Here is a 23,414-nt window from a genome sequence, read left to right as displayed (position 1 = left end):
ACTTTTGTGCTGTGAGCCGGACCGGGACAGGCATACCCGTGCATTTTTATCTGTGACATGAGCCACAGCCCAGTTCTGTAAGGGTAAATCTAGGATAGGGCCCTACTTACGACCAGCAAAACCCTCGTCGACCATGATCACGGCACAAGTTGGATGGCACACAGACTGACAGTAGAGAAAGATGAATAGGTATATAGCAACATACAAGAAGATGCAATGCTAAAAATATATCACATATAAGCCTGGCCAGGCTAACCGACCCTGAGAACAAAGACATTTCACCTCTAATCATTATCCCAATGCCATATCCAAACTCCAGGTATCAACGAAGTCCTTATGCGTGGTCCGGTGTATAGCTCGTTTCGCCCAGCATGGTCTGTCCAGGAACCGTTGAAATTGCTGTTTGTGTCTGGCTGGGGATGGTAGACGGCTGAGGCCGCGCAGCAACGGCCGCCTGGAGCCTCTGGTCCAGTGCCTTCAATGCTACCGCCCGTCTCCGCTCCGCCTCCTCGCGCTTCGCCATGCTTCGTCCGCCTCGGTTGCTGAGAAGACTAGGAAGGCCAGCTTCTCCACGAGCAAGAGCCTGCTGGTTTCCAGAGGCGATTTCCTCCGCCGAGAATGGCGTGCAGATCTTCAGAGAGACGAGAAGAGAGTAAACAATATCGGACACAACACCAATCGGTGGCTGGATCGCGTCGGGAAAGAGACATTTGAACGCAAATGTCTCGCTCGCATCGCCCTTGATCCCATTTCCGTCGGTAGACGTGCCGGTGAGGTCGGGCTGCAGCTTGAAGAATCGGAGATATGTCCAGCTCGTCAACAAGCCGACCCACGCAAGCGCAGCCGCAACGTATGTTCCCAGAAGCACCCCGCTGATTGTATTGAGTAGCAGAAAGACAGCGGGGAAATGCTTGACCCGCATCTTGACAAGGCCCTTGAAAATAGTGACAGTATGCTCCGGAACGAGTTGCTTGAAGGCGACGAGGAAGGAGGCCTGGATCGAGATGCCGCCGCAGATTTGTGTGACACTGAACGAGGGCGAGTCAGCAGGGGGAGTGCATAAAGTGGTACATTCCTGGCTGGAGAACAAGGCGTACCCGCTACTCGAACCGCCCCCGATGGCGGCTAAAATGAGGTAGACTGGCACCATCACTACGTTAGGGATGAGGGCGATGGTGAGAATGAACTTGGTGAACTCTCGCGATCCCCACGCGCGCTCCAGGTACTTTCCCCCATAGAAAATCGTGGCCAGGTTCAACAGAACAGTGAATATGTTTTGCTCAACAAACGTCGCAGTGAGGAGCGTCCAAGGATAGAAGATGAAATTCGACGGGACGAGAGTCAGATAAGGGACGGCAGGAGAGACTGTTGGCGTGCCCGGAGTTATGTCAAGCTGGCGCCATCGAGCGATGTTGTACAGGAATGAGAGAGTGATAAGGCTGATGAGGCAGACGCGAGTCGCCGGAGGAATATTGACTCTGAGCGCCATTGTCGGAAAGCTTTACGGCTGCTCTTGGAGGCAGACCGTAGGCTGATGTTAAAGCACTTAAGAAACAGCGAAGACCGAAAGTTGTCGGCAAAGGAGGCGGAGGCTGGCTGGCAGTAAGCGGCGGTGCACCACTAACTACGGAGTAAGGTTCCAGCCTGCCCCAGTCCACTCGTCTCTTCGGCCAAACCAACTGGTTCTGATGTTTGATGTTCGCAATGGCTTACTTTGGGTTTCTGTCCCCAGCATAGATAAGCAATTTCACAAGATCTACTATTGTATTGACGCCTCCACAGATCTTGCACCTAGGTTTGTGCATTCGGTATCCCGAGTTATGCAGTCCAAGAAGAGCTGAGTCATGAACCTTCACTGACTGTGATGCCCAAAGCATCCAGCCTTGGCACGTGAGACCCAAATTGGAGGGTCGATCAGCGGTGCCTGAGGCTTGCATGTCACGATGTGGAGAGAAGTGGGTGGACGACGACGTCCTGGGTAAGGAGCATCAATGATGTTCTAGAAGTACCGGGATGGTGATGAAAAATCGGACAGACTTATGACACTAAGACTGTGAATGATCAACACTTTGAATAAACATGTAATCCATATCACTCGCACCCTCCGGAGAAATCGCGGAGAGTTCAGACTCCAGAGGAATTAACTCTCCCTCAGTGCCGATCTCGAAAGTCCAGCTGGTGCAAGCAGTGCAGTTTTAGTGCTAGCCTGGCAGGCTAAACCGTGGGCCAGACGCCACAAGGAGACCACTTTTTCAAGATTCAACCTTCAAACCGCATCCCAGAGCCGCCTGGAGAATTGCCAGCTTGAGGCCGTCGTTCATTCGTCCCGTGGTTGAAGGTTTCCCCATCCCATCGTGTCTCATCTGCATCTTCGTCGTCTTCATTCTCTTCTCTATCCCCTCCTTCGCCTTTAAAACGACCTTGTCTTTATGCGCATACATGCCAAACACCCTCTTGGCTCTTTCTTTCATCCTCTTCTGCAACTGAATCCGCGGCCTGTCAGAACTCAAGGCCCTTCTCCCCACTGTGCTTAATCCTGTACTAGCTCTCGCTGCTATCCCCATACCTTGCCGCGCTCCTCCCTCCACCTCATAATTCTCCTTCATCTTCCACTGCCTGTTACCCATTACCCAGCGCCTTCACCATATCCCCTTTCTTTCCACCTTCCGCCCTTCCCTTGCTCAAGTTGATTACATTTCGTCAACCTTCACCTTTCCTAGACGGGGGCCTTGCCAGCAGACTTTTCCGCCGCCGCCTCTCTGGAATCAATCCCTCCGCGGATCTGCATATTCCAGCTACGCTTTGGTTGTCTATTCAACCCCCCAGTTCTCCCGTCTGGGATGCTCGTCTACCACTTTTCTTCTGGCTGTCATATGTAACAAACAATGGCACATCCTGATCTCACATCGCACCACGTCAATTACCTGATATGGAGGTGCGTTTCCTCCAAGTCTATTACTGCCTGGTGTAATTGATACTGACAGAGGCTTAGGTACCTCCAAGAATCAGGTTCGTGGAACCTTTTCTTTTTCTTCTCCACCCCTCTTCAATGCCGCCAAAATTGAATTTCCCCTGTTCTAACTTTCCCACAGGTCATGGTGAAGCTGCTGTGACACTACAACGCGCCTGGAATCATGATCCGCAGAAACTGCCTTTCGCTCCCTACATTCGGACCCACGCGCTAGTATCACTTGTCCAAAAAGGCCTTCAGTATCACGAACTAGAACAATCTCTTGACAAGGCACGTCCAGTATTTGATTTCTGATTGTTTTTTTTTCTGTTTCAATACCATTGTCTCCATCCTCCTCCTGATCCCCCTCTAACCGTCTTCAATAGGATGGAAATCCTGTCCCGTCTTCACCATCACAATATTTCTTCGGGCCTGAGCCCTTTGATTCAGCGACGCAAAAGGGTCCAAGCGAGGTGAGCATTAGCGCAGACCAACCACCAATCTCACCGACAGGCAAGGTTGCCCGAGACGGAGTTGCGATCAACGGTCACTCGACCGCCGAAGTTGCCGCCTCCCAGAATATTAAGAAGCCTCGCAAAGAGGACCACGCCGAAACCAATGGAGACGAGAATGCTATGGACGTGGAGCCAACGAACGGTACTACGAGTGAGAGCAAACCAGATGTTCCAGAGTCGCCATCGGTAGAAGAGCCAGTCGCTGTAGATGGTGACGGAGATGTAAGCATGGGGATCCGACCGGCTTTGCCTGACCAGGAACCAACCGCGGCACCGACTTTCACCTTGACCACCGGACACAGCGTCGGCGTCCAGATCACCCCCGCCAAGGCCGCTGACCTCAGCCCCGGCACCGCCATCATCAATGTGGCTGGTGGTGACCACGTGACCAGGACCCTTTGGCGCCCACAGGACCCAACCGTCGTTGTAGCAGCTGGTGACACCTTCTGCAGCTTGTACAAACTATCTTCGACCTCATTACCGGTTGAGGAGAAGATTGTTGAGAACAAAGGAGATAATGTGTGGGTTTCAGCAGTGGCGTGGGATCCTCAAGGCCAGAAACTGGCCGTCGCTACTTACAATGACATGCGAGGCTCTATCACCATGTACGACGTCGCAGGAAATGCCGTTGACCTGTTACCCGAGGTGCCTCGGATGATCTCCAGTCTAAAGTGGGCTCACAACGGCACCCAGTTACTCGTTGTGGCCTCTGACAGCAAATTGTCGGAGCTGGTGCTTTGGGACGACTCATTACGGCCGGAAGAATTTCCACCTCCCCAAATAGTCGACGACTCAATTCTTGATGCTTGCTGGCTTGGCCATACTCAGGCATTTGCGTGTGGCGGAATGTCAGTCTACCAATGTGACGCCGAGTCGAGCATTCACCTGTCCCAAACCTTTACCGCGGGAGACCCTGAGCAGCCTTGGACTTTCATTCGTTGTGCTAATGCCGGCTCAACGCCCGTCGCTGTGGCAGCATCATCGTCCAGTGCTTCATTCTGGGTCCCCACTCACGACATTCGCTTGGATGAAGCTCATGAAGGTCATATCACTGCTATTCAGCTTAGGCCGAACCCATCCGGACAAGTTGACCAGCCGCTGGTTCTTGCCTCGTCGTCTACAGATGATACAATAAAGCTATGGCACATCGATCTGGACTCTAGGAAGTTTGAATGTATACACACTTTGTCTCTCGGCCCTTCACTTCCTGTCTTGGCCAGCTCGTTCTCTCCTGACGGATTCGCCATTGCTGCTGCCAGCCGAGACGGGTTATTCATCTGGAATGCCCAACGTGGAGGTACGGCTATGGCTACGTGGAAGGCCTCAGGTGCACAAAATACGAAAGAAAATATTGAAGATAATCAGAACAGCATCCTCAAGACGGAGACTCAGGAGAACCATACACCGAACGGACATAACGGCCTCACAGAAAACGACGTGCAAGACCAAGACCGTTCTCTCACCTGGGACACGGACGGCAAAAAGCTGGCCTTTGGCTTTGGAACAAAGCTAGCAATAATCAACCTGCAAAGGTGATTTACGAAATACACCATCTGGATCAAACAATATCTTATTGCCACGCAATAAACACCTTACCTCAGAAGTGGGAACCGGACCAAAAGGCTCGCCTCGAGACGCGGCTACGATTATATTCAAGGCTCACCTATTGAGGACATCAGCACAGTTTCCTCACGGTACTACTCGAGAAACCAGGACCCTTACTGTCACTTCATTATCTTATATTACCATTTATACTCGATATATGCTTGGTTAGGAGATCGGTACCTAACGGCGCAATGGAGCAGGCGATGGCGCAGCGGCGGATAGCGTACTCTGTATGGTCATGGGTGGCTAATTTGATTAATTCTTATTGCTTTGTCTCTGTAGCTTTCTATGTATATGACAGACCTCGCCATGTATCGCATGCTGCAATAAGAACAGTTGACTTAGTTTATTATTACTTCACAAGTTATTTATATATAGACCATTGCAAGGCAGCATTAAGTACATACGACCACAGGGTGAGGAGAACAGGGCTTCCCGTCCGCTCAGCCGTACTTAAGCCTCACGCCGGTTGGTTAGTAGTATGGTGGGTGACCACATGCGAATCCCAACTGTTGTATGTCTTTTTGCTTTTTGGCTATATATAATCTTATATTTTAATTCTCTTCTCGAAGATCTTCTTCCTACTCCATACTTGATCTTTGTATCATCCAGGTGTTTTTACATCCAGCTAGGCCAACCGTATCAATACTGTTGTGGATGGGTCGAAGACGGGTTCGCACATGCTGGGAGATTTTGTGAGAAAATCTCCTTATGATCTAGGTAACATAAACTCTCCTTCTTAGCTTGCGCGCATTGTCGCGATTGCGGAACTCTTCTTCAACGTCGGTCCAGCCACGCATCCATGCCGTGATGCCTTCAAACAGCGCATCTACATCGAAGTCTCCCGGCTTATCGCTCGGTCTTTTCTTCCACCAACCCCGTCCTTGTGTCTTCGCGTGCGCTACCAGGTCATACTCCGCCAGCCAGCCACCTATCCAAGCTTCGAACCCTCGAACAGTACCCTGAAGTGCCTCCCTTCCAGCCGTGTCTTCTTGCATGTCGGCTCGCCTGATGGCGTATTAGTCTTGTCAAATAAGGTAGATTAAATTCACGTACAGCTCGACAATCTCTGCTTCTAGCTTCGCAACATTATGTTCAAGTCGCTTTCGTTCATCATCGTATATCTTGTATATATGGAGTGTCTCATCTCGGCGCTTCCTGAACTCATCCGCTAGAGTCCTCACTTCATCATGAACTACCGCTAGCCCAGATGGCAGGGGCGCCTTTTGCTTCGGGGTGACCTCCAACGAGCGAGATCGGGAATGAGCGCGTGAGATGGGAATAAACTGTTTCGGCTTGTCGGATTTTCTCTGTCCTTTGCCGTGGGTACCAGGGTCGGGACGGCAGATGGTTATCTCCCTCGTGAGATGTGAACGTGGATCTAGAAGAGATTCGAGCTTGTCAAGGCACTGTTGTATACTACTCGTGTCGAGATTCAAGGGATGTGTTAGAGCTTGGCTATTGAGGATTGACAGGTGCGCAAGTCGCGTAAGACGCTTGGAGAGATCCTCAATGGTGCTTATGGTTTGGATTTTCTCTGGGCGATCCTTCTTCTCTGGTAGTGGAGGATGGACTTGATCGATTGTTGTTTCGGCAGGCAAACGGATCGAGTCCATTGCGGTTGTGCTGCATATATGATCAGCGCTCATTGTAATCAATAATTCGTCGCAATGGACCATACGTAGTGCAGATGACGACGGTATGAATGCTTGCTTCGAGCAGAACGACGGATGAATGTTACTGAGCTTAATGGTGTTGATGCTGCTGCTCGATTGAAGTCACGAGGTCTAGGAACGAAACGTGGATGCTCCTGCCTACTCCTTCAATCTGTTCATGGAGGATGTGACGGGTTATAGGTTCAGGAAGCTGTCTCCCGAAGTATTCGGAGTAAATCAAGATTGTCCTAAGCCCACAGTCGTCTATCTGATCCTGAATGCTGTTGCTTATTCGCTATTAGTGGGGTGTTTCTAGCGGTCAACAGAAGGGTTAAATTATATATTGAATGATATTCACCCCTTGGCTCGTAAATCTACCACTCTGTCCTACCCAAGTTTAAACCTTGAAATAAATAAAAGAACAACATTGTCCCTGTTAGAAGATTATCCCCGCCTGATTGAAGACTTCATAAACAGTCAGTGGTCGATCAATCAACAAGCAACTGATCGTGCGGCCTCCGCTTCTCCACCAGATTTCGCGTCCTCATCCTAAATCCCCGCACTAGACATTGTTCGCACTCTCCCTCACTGCATTAGGCATATAAGACGAAGAGAATGGCGCCACCTGTGAGTATCTCCATCGAAGTATCCCATACCCTACTGTTGCCTAAGCCCACCATTGGCTTTGGCAGCCGTGTCGCATGCTTGTGAGAGACTTATGCTGACATTGCCATGTGACTCAGATTACCATCACGCCGTCTATCGAGACTGCCAGGGAGGTGATCAGTCAGTCCAGGGACACGAAATTTCCTCCCAATCTCCTTCCGCTCACTGCCTCCATCCCGGCCGACCTCTTGACACCCACACTCGCGTATCTGAAGCTCGCAGAAAAGTGAGATCCGCCCTTGATAGCGGTCTGTTCAGGACGAGGGCTGACTTGAAGACTCGCGACAGATCAAAGTTATCATTCTTATACGAAAGCGCGGCTACAACGGAAACAATTGGAAGATATAGTTTTGTTGGAGCTGGTATGCGACGATGCGCGCGACATTCATTGATTCTTGGACTGGACTAACCATGCGCCTCCGACTCAACTTAGACCCCAATACCGTCCTTAAGACTGGACCTGGACATGGCCCCGAGACCGATCCGCTTCCGATCCTGGAGGATAAACTTTCGAACTTTCGCGTCGCGACAGTACCCGGCTTGACGCTCCCTCCGCTCACCGGCGGTGCAATTGGCTATGTGGGATATGACTGCGTCAAGTACTTTGAACCGAAGACAGCGCGTCCGCTCAAGGATGTCCTCGGCATCCCAGAGTCGCTTTTCATGCTCTTCAACACTATCGTTGCCTTCGATCATTTCTTTCAAGTCGTCAAGGTCGTAACTTATATCCCCATCACAAGTAGCGATGCGGAACTCGATGCCAACTACAAACAAGGCCAGACGGCCATCCAACGCATTATTGACACCCTTCTGAGACCCGATATTCCCCTGCCACCTCAAGGGCCGATTACTCAGAATCAAGAATATACCTCTAACATCGGACGCGAGGGTTATGAAAGGCACGTCGTGAGGCTTAAGGAGCACATTGCCAAGGGCGACATTTTCCAAACCGTCCCGTCGCAACGTCTCTCTCGACCGACCTCTCTTCATCCTTTCAATCTCTTCCGACACCTTCGCACCGTTAACCCGTCCCCGTACCTCTTTTACATTGATTGCGAGGATTTCCAGCTAGTTGGAGCCAGTCCGGAACTCCTGGCAAAGGAAGAAAAGGGACGCATCATCACCCACCCTATTGCCGGAACAGTGAAGCGTGGAAAGACTGCCGAAGAAGACGAGCAGCTTGCCGCCGAGCTACGGGGGAGTCTTAAGGACCGCGCTGAGCACGTCATGCTGGTGGATCTCGCGCGTAATGATGTGAATCGAGTGTGCGACCCAATAACAACTCAAGTTGACCGTTTGATGGTTGTCGAGAAGTTCTCCCACGTCCAGCACCTTGTTTCACAGGTCTCGGGCATCCTGCGACCGGAGAAGACGCGATTCGATGCGTTCCGCTCAATTTTCCCCGCCGGCACAGTCTCCGGCGCACCGAAGGTGCGAGCTATGCAATTGATTGCGGAGTTGGAAGGTGAGAAGCGAGGAGTCTACGCTGGAGCAGTCGGCTACTTTGGATACAACATTGCCACAGCCGACGGCTCTACAGAGCTCCCTGGCGCCATGGATACGTGCATTGCCCTGCGGACGATGCTCGTGAAAGATGGCGTGGCATACTTGCAAGCGGGAGGCGGAATTGTCTTTGACTCGGATCCATACGACGAGTACGTAGAGACACTGAACAAGCTGGGGGCAAACATTGCCTGTATCAAGGGGGCAGAGGAAAAGTATTTAAGCATGGAGGGAAACAACTAAAAGTAAAACTTACAGTAAAACAAATTGAATATGATTGACGGATCTATAGAATAGAGCTATACCTCAGGTATTATTTACTCTTATTACATTCCTATACCTGCTTCGACACAGACGTCATCGGACAGCATTGCAGATGCACCGCCACAGCAATAATCTCAAGAAAACACCCGCGAGAATAACAAGTTGATCAATTTACCCTACCTAACGTATACGTATATAGGATCTTATCTGTCTATGAATCAGGCTCACTCAAATGCGCGGTAACAATAACCATAAAAGCTCGATGGCAAATAGTAGTGTAAGCCGTTAGGCATTAACATTCTGGCTTGCTTGTCCCTCTCCTTTTCTCCTACATACTACTGTTACAGTCACCATCACTAATTGAATACCTAATTGGCGTCAATCGGCATCCTCCATCTATCAAAGCCATCGCTCGTATTCCCTTGTCTCATTCATAGTAGCACCGCGCCCGTCTTGTAAGTTGCGGTCATTGTATGCACGCTGAGAGTTTGCGTCGTCAGCCTTGCGCCACACCCCCAGTAGGGTGGAATTAATCGGCCAGCACTTGAACTGTTCCTGTCATTGTCAAGTCTCAACCTTCGTCTCCCTCGCGTTGGGCTGTCAACTGCTGCAACTTAGCCGGCTTCATCTCCGCTTCCAGAATACCCCTCTTCTCCTTCTCCTCCTCCTCTTCCTCACTCTTCTCTCCATCTCCAACAAACTCCAAGACCAGACTATTCCGAACGCGGCTTACATACGCCACTCCCGCCGTGAACTAACACAACTCCTCGACTAGACTAACTGACGGCGAGACCACCGTCATCTCCTCCACCAACCTCCCAATTACCACCTCCAGCCGCGAAAAAAAGGGTAGTCGGACCGGTTCTGCTCCAATCGCGCCCTTTCGTTAGCACCGTTTAATCTCGCCGCACGCTCTTTTCCAACGCTAGATTCCTCGGCCTCCAACCCAACAACAGTCGTCACCACGGGGTCCAACTCCCCCCGTCTTTACGAGCACTCCAAACCACCACCCCTCCTTCTCCCACACATCACACGGTCGCCATGTCGAAAGTCGTGCGCAGCGTGAAAAATGTCACTAAGGGTTACTCTGCAGTTCAGGTGAAAGTCCGAAATGGTATGTTCCTTGTCTATCCGGAATGCCCATCCGACCGGATTTGTGACAGTGGCTGACCTTCGCTATTCCTAACAGCGACGAGTAATGACCATTGGGGTCCCACGGGGACCGAGATGGCAGAAATTGCCTCTCTGACGTTCGGCAGGTAGGTTTTGACGCCCAAGCAATAGCATAGAAACAAACCTGGTATTGACTGCGCCACAGCCCAACAGACTTCTACGAGATTATGGATATGCTAGACAAGCGCTTGAATGATAAGGGAAAGAACTGGCGCCACGTCCTGAAGTCATTGAAGGTTCTTGATTACTGTCTTCACGAGGGATCCGAACTTGTCGTCACATGGGCCCGAAAGAACGTTTACATTATCAAGACTCTGCGCGAGTTTCAATATGTTGATGAGGATAGCAGAGACGTTGGCCAGGACGGTAAGTCAACAGCAATTAAGTTGATAGCGCGATGCCGGCTAAATTGTGATGTGCCGTCTAGTCCGTACCGCTGCGAAGGAACTCACCGCGCTTATCCTCGACGAAGACCGCTTGCGCAGCGAGCGATCCGACCGCAAACTGTGGAAGTCCCGCGTGAACGGGCTCGATGACTACCACGGAGGCGGCCATGGGAATGGAGCGCCACCTCGCCGAGCCGAGCGGCGGGACCGGCGGCGCCAGAACGATGACGAAGACGCTGAATACCGCTTGGCCATCGAAGCAAGCAAACACGAGGCGGAAGAGGAGCGCAGACGGCGCGCCAAGTCGCAGGGTAATGGTGAGGATGATGATGAAGATCTAGCTAAAGCCATCAAATTGAGTAAGGAGGAGGAAGAATTGCGCCGACGCGAGTTGGAGCAAAGTAACGCCACCTCTCTATTTGACGATATCACGCCTCCAGCACAGCCCCAGCCAACTGGCTACAATCAGGGTTACCAGCAGCAGAGTGCTGTTGACTGGTTCGGCAACCCGATCAACCCCCAGCAGCCGCTGACGACAGGGTACTTGAACAACCAATATGCGAACCCGACCGGGTTCCAGGGACAGAACACCGGGATGCCGAACGGATTTTCCAACGGCTTCCAGCAGCAGCCCACAGGTTACACCCAGAACCCATATGCCCAGAATAACTATTTGCAACCTCAAGCTACTCTACAGCCGCAGCAAACTGGCTTCAGCACGAACAACCCTTACGGGACGGATGTTTATTCTCAGCAGCAGCAGCAGCAGCAACCGCACCAACAGGATAACCTGCTTTCTGCTGGAACCAACAACCCATGGGCTAACAACCAGCCCGATGCCCTGAAACCTTTGCCTACCGGCTCTAACAACCCGTTCGCTGCCCGCACACAGTTCCAGCCCCAGTTCCAGTCTCCTCGGCCCGTAACGTCTGGAGGACCATCTTTGAACACCCTGTCAGAGGAACGAGCGACGAACCAATTCTCCAACCAGTTTGGCTCTTCAGTGAACCCCATCGCAAACTACCAGACACCCCATTCCCCGCAGACTCACTTGGCACCACCCAAACAAACCCCGCAGCTGGACCCTCATTCTGCTCGTTTGAACGCACTCTTGGCCACCGGTGAGGGTCAGGATACCTTTGGCAACACCGGTGATCTGCGTATACCCGCGCAGCACACAGCGCCTGGTACCTTTGTCAACTCCGCCGGCCAAGGTCTGAACAAACTAAGGGCCGCGCACACGGGCAACAACCCGTTTTTCGGCCAGCAACAGCAACAACAACAGCAATTCGTTCCACAACAGACTGGCTATGTCCAGCAGCCCAGTAACCCCTGGGCAGCGCAGCAATCATACCAGCAGCCGCAACAGGGGGGTAGCCTTATTGACCTGTAGAGTCAACAGCAAGGTGTTTATTTATTCGTATCGATTCTCACTTTCCGCCCGCATGCTTCCTTCCCCGTACATTCTACTATACGGTGTTCAGATACCACTTTTCTTTTCTTCTCATACTCCCTTTTCTATCCTTGATACTCTCATTGACACACTTCTTTCCTACTGTTCCATCTCACTTATATGATACTGGTTGGGCATGTTTTATTTATGCTATCGATCCTCTTTATGCATTTCTCTCAAAGCCTAGCAATCAACTGTTTCATTATATCCCACCTACCGATTACACCGTATCTTTCAGCTATACTAAGCACCAGTACCCCAACCCTCTCTTACTCCGTGTATATGGTTTCCTTCTTGACCTCCTCTCCAACAATCCGCTGTCTTTCATATTCTCTCGTATCTATGTACATGTCCTGTAACACCTTTATCCCAAATATTAAGCCGAACCATCCCCAGTCAGGTGCTATAATTGAAGATTCGAACGCGAAAGATAGACGGCACCATCTCCATAGCCATTCAACTTCGCCATCATCCCCTCCTCAACAACCTCCCTCGCAAACCCAAACCTCCCCCAAAAGCCCTCCGTGTCATAAACGGAAATCAAACAGGTCCGAGCAAGCCCCGTCCCTGTCGCAACACCAAGCAACCGCCTCACGCACTCCCCCGCAACCCCCCTCCCACGCAACTCGGGCAAGACCGCAACATCATGGATATAATACCAATCCGCATCGGAGGGGATTTCTCCAAGTAGAGTATCTAGCGCGGGTGGCTGGCTGTGTCGAATTGGATGTGAAATGGCGTAGCCAACGAGCTGGTCGGTGTCGTTTAGCTTGAGGGCTAAACAGCCCTCTGGGTAGAGGTTTATGCGCTCAGTAAAGACTTGTGCGCTTTCTGGTAGCCCTGGGTGGATGGTGTCTGCTATTTGCATGAGGCTGCTGACGTCGGCAGGTGTTAGAGGGCGCCAGGTTGCCATGGTGGGTTTGCTTTGCGGTGGCTGGGAAGAAGTGGGTGGTAGGTAGTATGGAGTATTGAATCCATATGGATGGATCCGTGCCCGCAGGACGGGTGTCAGTCGGCTCTTCCTGTTTCGGATATCCGCTCCGATTCGAGACCAAACACCATTGATACAGCTCAATATGAATAACTAGGTAATTATCGACTGGATCTCAGAGTATCGTCGCTCTTTCCGTTTATGGAATATCCGAAAGACAGGCCCTGCCCGGCTCCATTGCTGTCCATCGGTCGTTTTCTGACACTTTCATCCGCCATCCGCTGGCTTTTGTCATTGTGTGATGCCTCGACGATCGACCTCCCCATTAGCTAGTCCGCCCGATATCACTTTCCTCCCCGTCAATCAGTCCCATTCCCCGAACAGCAATCGAGTCAGACGCAGATATCAATCTTGCGACAACTGTCGGCAGAAGAAGAAGAGATGTGAGCCGTCATCTCAAGCTCTAACGTGCTGGCGCTGCCAGCAGGAGTCTAGGATCTGTTTGACGACACATCGGAGAAAGAGAAGAAGACCGCAACCGTCAGTGGGCAGCACGACGTCTGGGCCTTCGAGACTTGCAACAGCCAACATGGTCATTACCCCCGCTTCTCCATCCGCAGGAAATCCGCCTCAAGGCTCAGATAGTTCTACTTATCGGCATACCGCAGAAGGAACCCCTTCCGATCTGCAAGTGGTTCCGACCCTTTCTGGTAATCTACCCTGGGTGTCCAATACCAAGGAGCGAATTATTTCCACAAGTATACTGGATGCATGCGATGCCCTGGATCTCGTCGCGGTTGCTGGATCAAGGGAGAATCTGGATGCGGATGGATTGAGAGAGGGGAACACGCACCAAGGCTCGAGTGCAGCGTCGCACCAATCCGCATACACCAAACCACTCATGATGCCCTCCGCAAAGTCCTGGGACCAGTTTTTCTTGATCAAACGGGGTATTATCCAGGCACAGGAAGCAGTGGAATACCTGGGGTTTTACTTTGCACACCTTTGGCATCTCTTCCCAGTCGTACCACAGTGGTACTCCTCGCCGGATCGCTATGGCTCTTTGGCAACTGACGAGCCCGTGCTCACTATCAGCATTATGACGATAGCTTCCAGGTACCATGCATTGAGTGGTTTCAACGGCCAAGCTCGGTCGGAAAGGGTTCATTGGCGCACTTGGCCATGGGTGCAACGGCTCTTCCAGTCCTCAATGTGGGGATTGTCAGCGATGCGTAGTCATGGTGCTATTGCAGCCTTGCTATTATTCATCGAGTGGCACCCTAGAGCAATAAACTCAACGGCGGATCTAATGGGAGACTGCGGCGATCTGGAGCTATTTGAGCCACAGTATCAGACTCACGAAGGCGAACCGCAGCATGCAGCAGCGTCTGAAGGAGCAAATCGGCGGCCCGACTTGTCGAGTGTACCAGAGAGGCTCAATATAGTGGCCCCAGCATATAGGAGCAACAAGATGTCATGGTCAGTATCTCTAGTTATTGGTTGATCTACATAGGCGCTCTGGAACCGACTGATGAATGGCAGGATGATGTTATCCACTGCAGTATCCCTAGCACAAGAGCTAGGATGTTTCAGTAATGAGCGCACTCCAGCGCGCGCTCCTCCAGGTGACGATAGCGAGAGGCTTTCTGTTCGGCAGGAGTGGACACGCATTCTGTGTACATTTCTTCGTCTCACTGATGAAGCTCTCGCTTTACGGCTCCGTCTAGAGCCCCAGTTGGCAAGCAGCTGCTGCGTGGAGATTGATCGGCTTCCATCAAACCTTATAGCTGATGGTTTCTCGGAAAATACTGTCGACCTCGCACCTCATATGCGCAAGGCAAGGGAGCTCCTCAATAGCTGGAGAAGGAGTCAGCAGGGTACAGGGCCTGCAGTATCGATAAGTGCATGGACCAATTTTATACGGGGTCTGGATAGCTGGGCAGGAAAGCGCCATCTTGCTGGAACAGGTGAGTCTATTTCCCTCTATTTGACAACGGAAACCGATGCTCAGGAGTAAGCCACTAGACCTGTCACTGCGTGGAGTTTGCCTTGAGATCGAATACTACTACATCCGCCTTTGTGGTCTTAGTCCTGCTGCACATACGTTTGGTAGTATACCCGACACCGAATCTCGGAACCTTTATACACAATCGCTATCGCAGTTTGCGGAAGAGGCCACTAGAGCCTCGGTTAACATGCTTGAACTCCTTGTAAAGACTTCGTCTCCATCTAAGGTTTTCAGGTACGCGGCTGTCAGATACTGGCTATACACTTTCTGTGCCTCACTATATCTATTGAAGGTCAGCCGCTTGCACTCCTCTGCCGCCATGGAACTAAATCGACCTAGGTCACGCTCATAAGTGAAGAGCAGCTAGATAGCACAAATCCCTTTATTAAACTCATAGTAAGAGCCATTGAGGCTATGAAGCAAAACGCTCCCGACGACATCCACATGTCCCAGCGTTATGCTACTCTGCTGGATATCATTGTCACTGCGGCGCTACAGACCCCACAGACTGGCAGTGCTCGGGGCAGCAATAGGGACTCTAGCTGCCGGTTATACTCACATCCAATAGCCCATGTGGACATACCCACTGAGAGCAACGGACAGGACCAGAGTGACGACTGGATCTTCGACTCGAATTTCTGGGATACGCTACCGGATATGGTGGGACTGAACAGCGTACCTAATCTGATAATGCCAACGTTTCAATAGATGGGTTATAGCTTCCTCGTTCTGAGCGGGCTAGGACTTTTGGCATTCTCTTTCAATTTGCTAAACCTACTCCCACTGCGGTATGATATCTAGGATTCAGAGGGCAGAAGATTGGTAACCAAGCCACAGTTTCTAACAAATCCAGTCCCTCATCAGAACCAGCAAACATGACCGCGGACTCTAGTATTTCCATCTTAGCGGAAGGAATACAGCACCGTCCATCACGGCTCAAACACCTTTCCAGGATTCATAAGCCAACTACAGTCGGTCAATTTAAGAAATGCGAATTAGTTAGATGTGATTGAGCCACTTACTGGGGATCCAAGCTCTTCTTCAGTGTCCGCATTACGGCAACTGTTTCCAGGCCAAGTTCATCCACCAGGCACTCTTTTTTGCCTAGCCCAATTCCATGCTCGCCCTACAAGAATCAGTCACTAGGCGAATCTAGCCGTAGGTCAAAAAGGAATAAAAGCATACCGAGACTGTCCCCTCCATTTCGACCGCCTTGTGGACCATCTTCTTGACACATTCTTGCACTGCTTGAGTCTGAGAGGGATTCGTGGGATCATACATGACAGCCTGATGAAAGTTGCCGTCACCGACATGGCCCAAAATACTAGAAAACAGACCTAGGCTTTGAGACTCCGTCTTTGACATATCTAGATATTAGATCTAATTACTCCTGTATCTGTAACTAACCGGGCTGGATTGGAAATCAAGGGGCCTTTTCTTACCGATAATCTCGGGCAGCTTTGACAGCGGCACAGCAACATCCGTGGACCATAGTTGTGTCCCATCTGGCTTCTGGGCACACATCGCCCACACAGCTTCCTTGCGCGCAGCCCAAAGATTCTGCATCTCGGTCTCTGTCCGCGCGAACTCAAACGCACTGCCGCCCCCTCGAGAGATTATGTCTTCGACACGACGAATATCAGCGGTTATGGACTGCGTGCTGCCGGAGAATCTATTTGCTTTCAGTCAACAAATAGCTTCCGATTTACACCCTTAAGATCAAGATGTGCATAGCACACTCACTTGAACAGCAACGTCGGTTTCTCCTCCCACAAGCGCCCGCCTGCGCCCCCATTCCGGTTCAGAACAGCCATTTGAGTCTCGTCCATGAGCTCGACTGCCGCGATGGGGATCCCCCGGCGCATGATCCTTGTGGTGCAGGCTACTGCGTCTCTTATCGAGGGGAACGTGGCCACGGCGACATTTTGGTGCTCGGGGACCGGCGCGAGCTTGAGAGTGATTTCAGTAATCATTCCGAGGGTTCCTTCGGAGCCGGTGAAGAGTGCCGTGAGATTGTAGCCGGCGGATGTTTTTCTGCGCTTTTGTTAGAGATTGCGATGGGCAGTCGGGACGACTGATGAGTGGGTAAGATGAGATGAGTTGGTACCGTGGGCGGCGGCGCGTCTTGATGATGGAACCGTCTGCCAGGACGACTGTTAGATTGAGAATCCAATCCTTCATTGTACCGTATCTGACTGCGTTTGTTCCGCTGCAGTTTGTGGCCACCATGCCGCCGATAAGGGCCTGGGGACCATGTTAGCGATGAGCATGTGGTAGTATATTGTATACATGTATATCAAGCATACGGTAGGGCTAGGGTCCATCGGTAGGAAGAGACCGCTATCTTTGATTTCGCTGTTCAGGTCCATCCAGTTGACGCCGGGTTGGACAACCACGTCCATACTTTCGAGCATCAGTCAGATCTATGCGAAACATGGGATGACGTACTCTTCCTCGTGGAAGGCGATAATCTGATTCATCTGCGAAAAGTCGATACTGATTCCGGAGTATGGAGCAGTGAAATGACCCTCGACGCTGGATCCACCGGCAAAAGGAACTACTTTCTGTCAGATATCTTCTTGTATGTAATGCAGCTCATCGGAAGGGGCAGATACTCATCGGGATTTGGTACCCAGAGCATATCTTTGCAATGATTGACACTTCCTCTGTAGATCTCGGCGTGACGACGGCGACTGGCCTTGTTGTGCAGTGAGATGTAGACACATCCGAGTGCGAATGCAGGTCGATGTCGTCTTCGTCTGTTGTCACTGCGTCGGAGCCGAGAGCCGTGGCAATAGCTTGAACGCCCTGAAAATAAAGCAAAGATGTGGTCAGCTGCGCAGCATGATCCAATGAATGGAGTTTAGTGAGCAACCTTCAACATGGTTTGTTTATCAGCATATCTCAGTCGCTGATCATCACTCTGGGCTGGGTGTGGCGTAAGATACTGCCATGATAACAGCCCAAGACCAGTTGCACCGACGCCAGCTCCAATGACTGCGCTCTTTAGATGTCTGGAGGTGCTGTGGGAGGTACTGTGGACTCGGCGGACACGGTGCAGGGCAGGGTTCCTCGCGCACGAACGCACAATCTGACGAATTTGAAATCCCAGCTTCATGTTGATTGCTTTTCTTAATGGCGGCATTATTCAGACTAGACGTTGGCAAGTGTCTTTTATGTCGGAGATGGCCCTTTACAACAAGTCCTGTCGGAGCGGAGATTCCCAAAAGGGATCGATCCGACACATTCCAATTCCCTTCTCCACAGATTTCCCCAGTCCCCCGCATATTCCTGCATTTTCGACATGGATATATAAGGTGCCTTCCCAGACTGATGGATGATCTTATGTCTTTTCAATCATCATCACCATGTCGTCAGATCCCAAGGCTGCTGAGCATACCGAGTTCGCTGACCCTGCCAAAGTGGAAGATGGCGTTGAAATGTCTTCAGGTGTGCCGGTTCTTGACGACGAGACCAACAAGAAGCTGCTGCGCAAGATTGACATGCGCTTGATGCCGGTTGTGCGTTTGATCCTAGATCCGTTGAGATGAGGCTAGGCGAGCTGGACTAACCGCGATGCAGATGTGTTTCACCTACGCACTTCAATACTACGACAAGGCCCTCCTCAGCCAGGCTGCTATCTTTGGGCTGAGGGAGGATCTCGGTCTTGAAGATGGTCTGAAGTACTCGTGGGTCTCGTTGATCTTTTACTTTGGCTACATTGCCGGCTGCTATCCGGTACGATGCCTGATCAAACCCCAAGATGGGCTTTCCGAAATCTAACGGCATCGAGATCTCCTGGCTATCACAGAAATTTACAGTCGGCAAAGTCTGCCCGGTGATCTGCTTCCTCTGGGCCGTCGTCGTCCTTAGCACCCCCGCATGCACCAACTACAGCGGCATGCTCGTGAACCGCTTCATGCTCGGCCTGATCGAGAGCGGAGTCTCACCGGCCTTCATGCTCTGCACAGGAATGTGGTATACCCACTCTGAACAGGTCTTTCGCTCCTCTCTCTGGTACTCCTTCAGCGGCGGCTCGAACATAATCTCTCCACTGATCAACTACGGTCTCGGCCACATCACCGGCGGAGCCCTCAACCCCTGGCAATACATGTATCTGATCGCAGGCCTCGCAACACTCCTGTGGTCTGTAGTTCTGTGGTTCGTCTTCCCCGGCAGCCCACAGGTTGCAAAGGGCTTTACGGCGCAGGAAAAGATCCTCATTCTCGAGCGCGTGAGAGCGAATAATGCTGGGGCCGAGAACCGTCACTTCAAATGGTATCAGGCTCGCGAGGCGCTCCAGTCGTATCACTTTTGGTTCGTGTTCTTTCTGTCCATGTTGTCGAGTGTCGGCAGTGGTGCGGTGACGACCTTTGGCTCGATCATCTTCAACGGCATGGGCTTCTCGACTTTCGAGTCTCTGCTGCTTAATATGCCAATCGGAGCACTCGCGTTTATCTGCGTTTTGGGCTCGGGGTATATTGGGAGGAAGGTCCCTAACTCACGACTCCATGTCGTGAGTGGTGCTTGCGTACCGGTCATACTAGGCAGCTGTTTGATGTAGGTTTACCCTTTCGAGACACAGAAAGAAAGGGTGCGTGAATATCACTAAAGACCTGTCTAGCTGGCAACTCCCCTCCTCCCAGCGAGCCGCCCGAATCATAGGCTTCTATCTCATCAACTTCTTCGCCTCAGCCTGGGTCCAATGCATCGCGATGGGAACATCTAATGTAGCCGGCCACACAAAGAAAGCAACAATGGCAGCCGGGACATTTATGGGCTACTCGCTAGGCAACATTATCGGACCGCTTACATTTGACGCGTAAGTGAAGACTCGACCTCCCTCTTTCTTCGTGTCTTCAAGTGCTAACAATATGCCCTAAAGAAACGACGCCCCGCGCTACGACCCGGGCTTCCAGGCCACTGTCATCTGTTTTGCCATATGCTTTGTTCTGGCGCAGGCGTTTAGGGCTCTGATGCTGGGGCAGAATAAGAGGAGGGACGGGAAGTATGGACCCCCGACAGGAGAGCATGGGTTGGAGGACCTGACTGATGGAGAGAATAAGTCATTCCGATATCCTCTGTGATTCGCATTTTATTGTGTTGCCCTATGCCCGTGAGGGTATTTTTGCTGTTCTACAGTATCTACAGTCCAAGAGAGCTCAATCATATCTTGTAGCTTGGTAAAGCTTCATGTTCAAGTGCATCGCGCGCGTCACAAATTCATTTGGCGTTACTGTCATAAACGAGCGTTAAAATAGCTGGATGCATGCCGGCAAGCAAAGTCATAAAATCGATTCCTGATCCATCAATCCATCACCATCACCGTCGTTTCGTCCTTCAAAACCCCAACTTCACCATCGAGTGACCAAGAGCTAAGCTCTTAACGCTTTCCGGGGCAAGTGATGCCTTGGGTTCCGACCTGCCAGCAGGGCTTTCCATCTCCGCCTCCACTCTGAATAGTGCACTAAGACGAAAAAGAGACACAAGGTCAGCGAGGTGACCACATAACGGGGTGGACTGGACTGAAAAGCCATACTTTGCCTCTTCCGCAATCCCTGTAGAACTATAAGTTAGCTCGGGTTCTCTATCCATCAACTAGCCAGGTACTCAAGAGAACTTACATGTTGACTCCATCAATGCGGCATCTGGTTCCATTGCACATCTGACAAAGGCATTGAGTGGTTAGGTATGGATCTCCTCTCAAATGTTAGGGAGGAAGGAAGGCGTCGTACTCCGCAGTTCGAGTTGGAGGGGCATCCGCCCTGGCGTTTCTCAGCGGGAGCCGGGATAGCGCTGACTGCTATGCTGCTGGCGAGGATGGTGAGGATGATGGAATTGAACTTCATTATGATAGACTTGGCTTTGAAGGAAAGCTGGCTGAGCTGGTTGAGCTGGTTGAGCTGGTGCTTTGAGGTGCTGAGAGTTGAGAGGAGTATTTGGGAGTGAGTGATGAGACAGTACTTCTGTGGATTCATGGCGGCATTTATAGCTTTTGGATATACAGGTAGTTGAATCTCTTGGAGGATCTCAGAGGAGTAGGGCTGACCACCCCGCCTCTTGCTCTGCCCATGCTGTTGCACAGTCTGGACCAGGCAAACATTGGGATAGAGAAGGTGTTGGCAACAAACTGGATCTGTTCTCGTCTTTCACTCCCTATACTCCGAAGCAATGTAGTCTAATTGCAAAGTCAAAGATTACCAAAAGTTTCCTTTCATACGGTAGGTCTCAAGACGTTGTCGAAGCCACAGGCGTAAGCCCTAACAACCCTCCGCCCTGATCCGGCGGTTACAGGTGTGTAGTCTGGTTATAGATCAATGGGGCTCCAAGAGATGCCGAGTCACGCTATCCACTAAATACTCTGGTCCTTATGCTGTACAAATCTTACGAACTATAGTCGAGTCGCGAGCCTCGGAACCGAACTCTACTACTCAAACAACATGGGGGCCTTGTACCTACCGAGAGCGGCTGGGCTGCAAGCAAACTGGAAGAGCCCACAAACTTTTCTGCTTCAGTCACTGAAAAGAGTCAAAGAAAGGAAGCTTGGGCTCTGATTGTGTACCACATGCGGCTCGCAACCATCCGTTACTGACGGTGAAGTGACTTTAGATTAGGGCTGACTGTTCGAGTACGTGATGAGAGCCACCGTTGCACCAGATTTGACCACCCTGTAGAGCACGGCGCACGAGCAGCATGGTCCACCCTGTCAGGCAGACCTGATGTTGCACAGGCTTGCTAGATGTAGACTGGCGGTTGTATGTCATGTAGCTTGAGGCTGACTGCTGGAGGGGACCCCTTTGGTGCATGACTCGGACAGGGAAAGCACAGCTGGAGTTATCCCCGATGTCCTACGCCGGAATTGACGGCTTTCATGGCCCGTTGTTCACACTGAGATGCTCGCTTAACTAGAGAAGGCAGAAGGAATTGCTTTTCGCAACGGTGTGGCGGGGAAAGACTCTCTCATCTTTCCACCGTCTTCTAAAGTCTTGTACACTATGCAGTGCTTGAAAATTGATTGGTCTAGTCTATACACGGCTTTGGATATTTTTGGTACTCATGTACTTCTCGTATGGCTATCAATTTAACAGGGACCTTTAGAGAAACAAACTGTTGCATACTGAACAACAAAGAGCGTACTATATTTCCTATACGGCTCAGGACTATGGCGAACCTCCCATCTTCTTGAGCTGTCGGGCGTTACAATACTTAAACAAGCAGATATAGCTGGATACGTGCAATTTGCCGACCATTTCCCAGGCCCTGATAACTCCAGTGCTGGATCCCACTTTCTCATGCAAGACCCTCCCAGAGAGGTCTAATGGGGGCAAGTAAGTTGCTGCCGAGGAATTTGCCAACAAGCAGCTCCATCGCGAGCACACTACAGTAAGAGAAAGGCCAAGATAAGCAAGGGAATGTTCAAAGAATGGGGCGAGAAAGTCATACTTTACCTTTACCACAAGTACTGAGTTGCAGTTAGCTCATCCTGCACAGTACCAGTGAGGGTTGTAGGACTTACAGATTCACAATACCTACTAGGCAGTAAGACCCGTTGCATTTCTATTCAAGTTCCAGCAATATGAGAGAAATTTCTTGGAAGTGAGTGATAGGGGGATGAGAACGTACGCCACAAGTTGTATGCTCGACAGTGGGGCATGCAGCCTCTCGTTTTCCTTCGAGAGCAGGGAGAGCAGATACTGCAGCGCTGCTGGCGAGAAGGGTGAAGATGATGGTAGCAAGCTTCATATTGTAGACTGGACTTGAGAGGTTGTCTGATAGATGAGGAGAGAACTGGATTGGGATGGGATGAAAGGCAGGGCCTTAGGAGATGACACGAGGGCATTTATAGCACGCCATGATCTGAGTACTACCTCATCTAGATGATACTGGAACTCGATAAGGCTTGCCAGATGGTTGTTCTTGCAAGACCGACTCTTGCTTGGTCAAATTGTTGCACAGACGGACTTGATTCTTGCATAGCAAGCAAACATCAGTTCGTGACAGCTGCTGAAGAAGAGACAGATCTCAGCCCGTTTCACGTTCATCTATTTTGCTTGAGAAAGGGCCGCCGCAAGACGAGGGTTCCGAAGATACCTTCCGCGCCGCAATGATCACCGAGGGGGTGTAGTCCGATTATAAACCAGGAGAGTACAAACAACAGTTGCTTATGTGGCCAGCCTCAGGGCAATATCTAGATGAGAGAGTCGGGATTAAGGGTCGTTTGGCCCAAGCGGTGTTTGCTTTTTGCTCCTAGCCCTAATCCTGTTGGGAAGATTACATCTTTGCAGTATAGTCATGAAGTGAGGGG

The 23,414-nt window shown here is 51.1% G+C and overlaps 9 protein-coding genes across 9 annotated transcripts; 5 read left to right on the top strand and 4 right to left on the bottom strand.

Annotated features, from left to right (window-relative positions):
- Positions 1–164: 164 nt before the first annotated feature.
- On the bottom strand, positions 165–1,799 carry BJY04DRAFT_201037 (rhomboid family protein). Its single transcript, XM_073713024.1, has one exon. The coding sequence runs from the start codon at positions 1,487–1,489 to the stop codon at positions 335–337; it is 1,155 nt and encodes a 384-aa protein (XP_073565605.1). The 5' UTR covers positions 1,490–1,799; the 3' UTR covers positions 165–334.
- Positions 1,800–2,756: 957 nt separating this feature from the next.
- Positions 2,757–5,131, top strand: BJY04DRAFT_151175 (SIF2 family protein). The gene is made up of 4 exons (XM_073708887.1): positions 2,757–2,935; positions 2,993–3,009; positions 3,093–3,241; positions 3,337–5,131. The coding sequence occupies exons 1-4, from the start codon at positions 2,886–2,888 to the stop codon at positions 4,999–5,001; spliced, it is 1,881 nt and encodes a 626-aa protein (XP_073565604.1). The 5' UTR covers positions 2,757–2,885; the 3' UTR covers positions 5,002–5,131.
- A 509-nt stretch (positions 5,132–5,640) lies between these two features.
- BJY04DRAFT_151171 (uncharacterized protein) lies at positions 5,641–7,411 on the bottom strand. The gene is made up of 3 exons (XM_073708886.1): positions 6,752–7,411; positions 6,127–6,696; positions 5,641–6,078 (listed from the first exon to the last, which is right to left on the bottom strand). Exons 2-3 carry the CDS (start codon positions 6,684–6,686, stop codon positions 5,787–5,789), a joined length of 852 nt encoding a protein of 283 aa, XP_073565603.1. The 5' UTR covers positions 6,687–6,696; positions 6,752–7,411; the 3' UTR covers positions 5,641–5,786.
- Positions 7,341–9,137, top strand: trpE (anthranilate synthase TRP2; the record flags this gene model as incomplete). The annotated part of the gene is made up of 4 exons (XM_073714342.1): positions 7,341–7,352; positions 7,469–7,617; positions 7,680–7,753; positions 7,825–9,137. 4 exons carry the CDS (start codon positions 7,341–7,343, stop codon positions 9,135–9,137), a joined length of 1,548 nt encoding a protein of 515 aa, XP_073565602.1.
- A 1,062-nt stretch (positions 9,138–10,199) lies between these two features.
- Positions 10,200–12,110, top strand: BJY04DRAFT_211007 (epsin; the record flags this gene model as incomplete). The annotated part of the gene is made up of 4 exons (XM_073714341.1): positions 10,200–10,272; positions 10,348–10,417; positions 10,477–10,697; positions 10,759–12,110. The coding sequence occupies 4 exons, from the start codon at positions 10,200–10,202 to the stop codon at positions 12,108–12,110; spliced, it is 1,716 nt and encodes a 571-aa protein (XP_073565601.1).
- Positions 12,111–12,573: 463 nt separating this feature from the next.
- On the bottom strand, positions 12,574–13,083 carry BJY04DRAFT_223654 (GNAT family N-acetyltransferase; the record flags this gene model as incomplete). Its single annotated transcript, XM_073717757.1, has 1 exon — positions 12,574–13,083. One exon carries the CDS (start codon positions 13,081–13,083, stop codon positions 12,574–12,576), a length of 510 nt encoding a protein of 169 aa, XP_073565600.1.
- A 319-nt stretch (positions 13,084–13,402) lies between these two features.
- On the top strand, positions 13,403–15,910 carry BJY04DRAFT_211006 (uncharacterized protein; the record flags this gene model as incomplete). Its single annotated transcript, XM_073714340.1, has 5 exons — positions 13,403–14,580; positions 14,644–15,072; positions 15,113–15,401; positions 15,449–15,682; positions 15,818–15,910. The coding sequence occupies 5 exons, from the start codon at positions 13,403–13,405 to the stop codon at positions 15,908–15,910; spliced, it is 2,223 nt and encodes a 740-aa protein (XP_073565599.1).
- A 17-nt stretch (positions 15,911–15,927) lies between these two features.
- BJY04DRAFT_151113 (putative D-lactate dehydrogenase (cytochrome)) lies at positions 15,928–18,257 on the bottom strand (the record flags this gene model as incomplete). The annotated part of the gene is made up of 10 exons (XM_073708885.1): positions 15,928–16,075; positions 16,132–16,235; positions 16,295–16,476; positions 16,552–16,781; positions 16,853–17,143; positions 17,217–17,353; positions 17,416–17,512; positions 17,558–17,666; positions 17,725–17,917; positions 17,985–18,257. 10 exons carry the CDS (start codon positions 18,252–18,254, stop codon positions 16,039–16,041), a joined length of 1,650 nt encoding a protein of 549 aa, XP_073565598.1. The 3' UTR covers positions 15,928–16,038.
- A 220-nt stretch (positions 18,258–18,477) lies between these two features.
- BJY04DRAFT_232147 (putative MFS transporter) lies at positions 18,478–20,196 on the top strand (the record flags this gene model as incomplete). The annotated part of the gene is made up of 5 exons (XM_073719700.1): positions 18,478–18,630; positions 18,692–18,847; positions 18,903–19,669; positions 19,734–19,931; positions 19,995–20,196. The coding sequence occupies 5 exons, from the start codon at positions 18,478–18,480 to the stop codon at positions 20,194–20,196; spliced, it is 1,476 nt and encodes a 491-aa protein (XP_073565597.1).
- Between the last annotated feature and the right edge of the window lie 3,218 nt (positions 20,197–23,414).

The sequence above is a fragment of the Aspergillus karnatakaensis genome, assembly GCF_047715665.1.
Source record: "Aspergillus karnatakaensis strain CBS 102800 unplaced genomic scaffold BJY04scaffold_76, whole genome shotgun sequence".
NCBI classification, from domain to species: domain Eukaryota; kingdom Fungi; phylum Ascomycota; class Eurotiomycetes; order Eurotiales; family Aspergillaceae; genus Aspergillus; species Aspergillus karnatakaensis.
Note: the sequence above shows the minus strand (reverse complement) of the source record. Positions and strands in the feature narration are given on the sequence as shown.

What these genes read in the sequence shown, in the direction of transcription:
- BJY04DRAFT_201037 (XM_073713024.1), bottom strand. Translation starts at nt 1,489, where the DNA reads ATGGCGCTCAGAGTCAATATTCCTCCGGCGACTCGCGTCTGCCTCATC.
- BJY04DRAFT_151175 (XM_073708887.1), top strand. Translation starts at nt 2,886, where the DNA reads ATGGCACATCCTGATCTCACATCGCACCACGTCAATTACCTGATATGG. An exon ending in TAGAACAATCTCTTGACAAG is followed by an intron (nt 3,242 to 3,336) that starts GCACGTCCAGTA and finishes CGTCTTCAATAG; the next exon opens with GATGGAAATCCTGTCCCGTC.
- BJY04DRAFT_151171 (XM_073708886.1), bottom strand. Translation starts at nt 6,686, where the DNA reads ATGGACTCGATCCGTTTGCCTGCCGAAACAACAATCGATCAAGTCCAT. An exon ending in GAAGCAGAGATTGTCGAGCT is followed by an intron (nt 6,079 to 6,126) that starts GTACGTGAATTT and finishes ATACGCCATCAG; the next exon opens with GCGAGCCGACATGCAAGAAG.